Raw genomic sequence first — 1,053 nt, 5'->3', positions numbered from 1 at the left:
ACTACGCGCATCTACATAGAAACACTAAGCCTCTTAGTAGAGACTGCAGTCCCCGGGAGCTCGGCTAGGCTACTAAAATATCGGACGAAAGATCTTCGAGAGGCGAAATGACCGTCCCCGCGATCTACCGCATCGACCGCATCGGCGACGTGCGCATGGGGCCTTCCTTAGACGTACCTGCCGGTGCCTACCAATTTCGCGGCATGGAAACGACCATCGACGCGCGCGCCCGCGGGTGCGCTGCACTGTGCCCCCAGCTCGCGGACGCGCCGTTCTGCTTCGAGGGGGCGCCGCCGGACTACAACAAGCTCCTCCTCTCCTTCACGCTCTTCGGCTATCACATCCCTACTGCGAGCTCCTCTTCGAGCTCGCCGGCGCCTACGGCGGCGGCGACGACGACGGCGGCGCCGTCGCCGCCGCGATGCGCCGCGCGCTCCGGGGCCGCGCCGCCGGTGTCTCGGAGTGCCGTGAGCATGGCGACGCGACGTCCGCGAAGCGAGCGCGAGGTGGCCGGGCTCACATCCCGCCGAGCTTGTCGATGGCCGCGTCGACGCCGCTTTCTGACGTAGCCGCACTCAAGGAAAGGGCCTGCGCGACCGCAGCTCGGGACCCGGCGGCGCGTGTGAGGTTTTTCAAAGCCCTCGCGGCCTGCATCTTGGCGCCGTAGGTGCCGGTCCGGAGGAGGTCGACGAGCGGATCCACGGCGCCGGCCTTGGCGATGGCGACCTGGTTGTCGGAGTTCTGAAAAGCCAAGTTCCGCAAAGCCGCCGCGGCCTGCTCCTTGGCGAAGTCGGTGCCGGTCCGGAGGAGGTCGACGAGCGGGTCCAGAGCGCCGGCCTTGGCGATGGCGACCTGGTTGTCGGCGTTCTCCCAAGCCAAGTTCCGCAAAGCCCCCGCGGCCCGCTCCTTTGCGAAGTCGGTGCCGGTCCGGAGGAGGTCGACGAGCGGATCCACGGCGCCGGCCTTGGCGATGGCGACCTGGTTGTCGGAGTTCTGAACAGCCAAGCTCCACAAAGCCGCCGCGGCCCACTCCTTGGCGCCGTCGGTGCCGGT

The 1,053-nt window shown here is 67.8% G+C and overlaps 1 protein-coding gene across 1 annotated transcript; it reads right to left on the bottom strand.

Annotated features, from left to right (window-relative positions):
* Positions 1 to 624: 624 nt before the first annotated feature.
* Positions 625 to 1,026, bottom strand: AURANDRAFT_7127 (hypothetical protein; the record flags this gene model as incomplete). Its single annotated transcript, XM_009038619.1, has 1 exon — positions 625 to 1,026. A coding segment is annotated over one exon (402 nt), but the record flags the coding sequence as incomplete, so codon positions are not given.
* Between the last annotated feature and the right edge of the window lie 27 nt (positions 1,027 to 1,053).

The sequence above is a fragment of the Aureococcus anophagefferens genome (genome assembly GCF_000186865.1).
Source record: "Aureococcus anophagefferens unplaced genomic scaffold AURANscaffold_9, whole genome shotgun sequence".
In the NCBI taxonomy this organism is placed as follows: Eukaryota; class Pelagophyceae; order Pelagomonadales; family Pelagomonadaceae; genus Aureococcus; species Aureococcus anophagefferens.
Note: the sequence above shows the minus strand (reverse complement) of the source record. Positions and strands in the feature narration are given on the sequence as shown.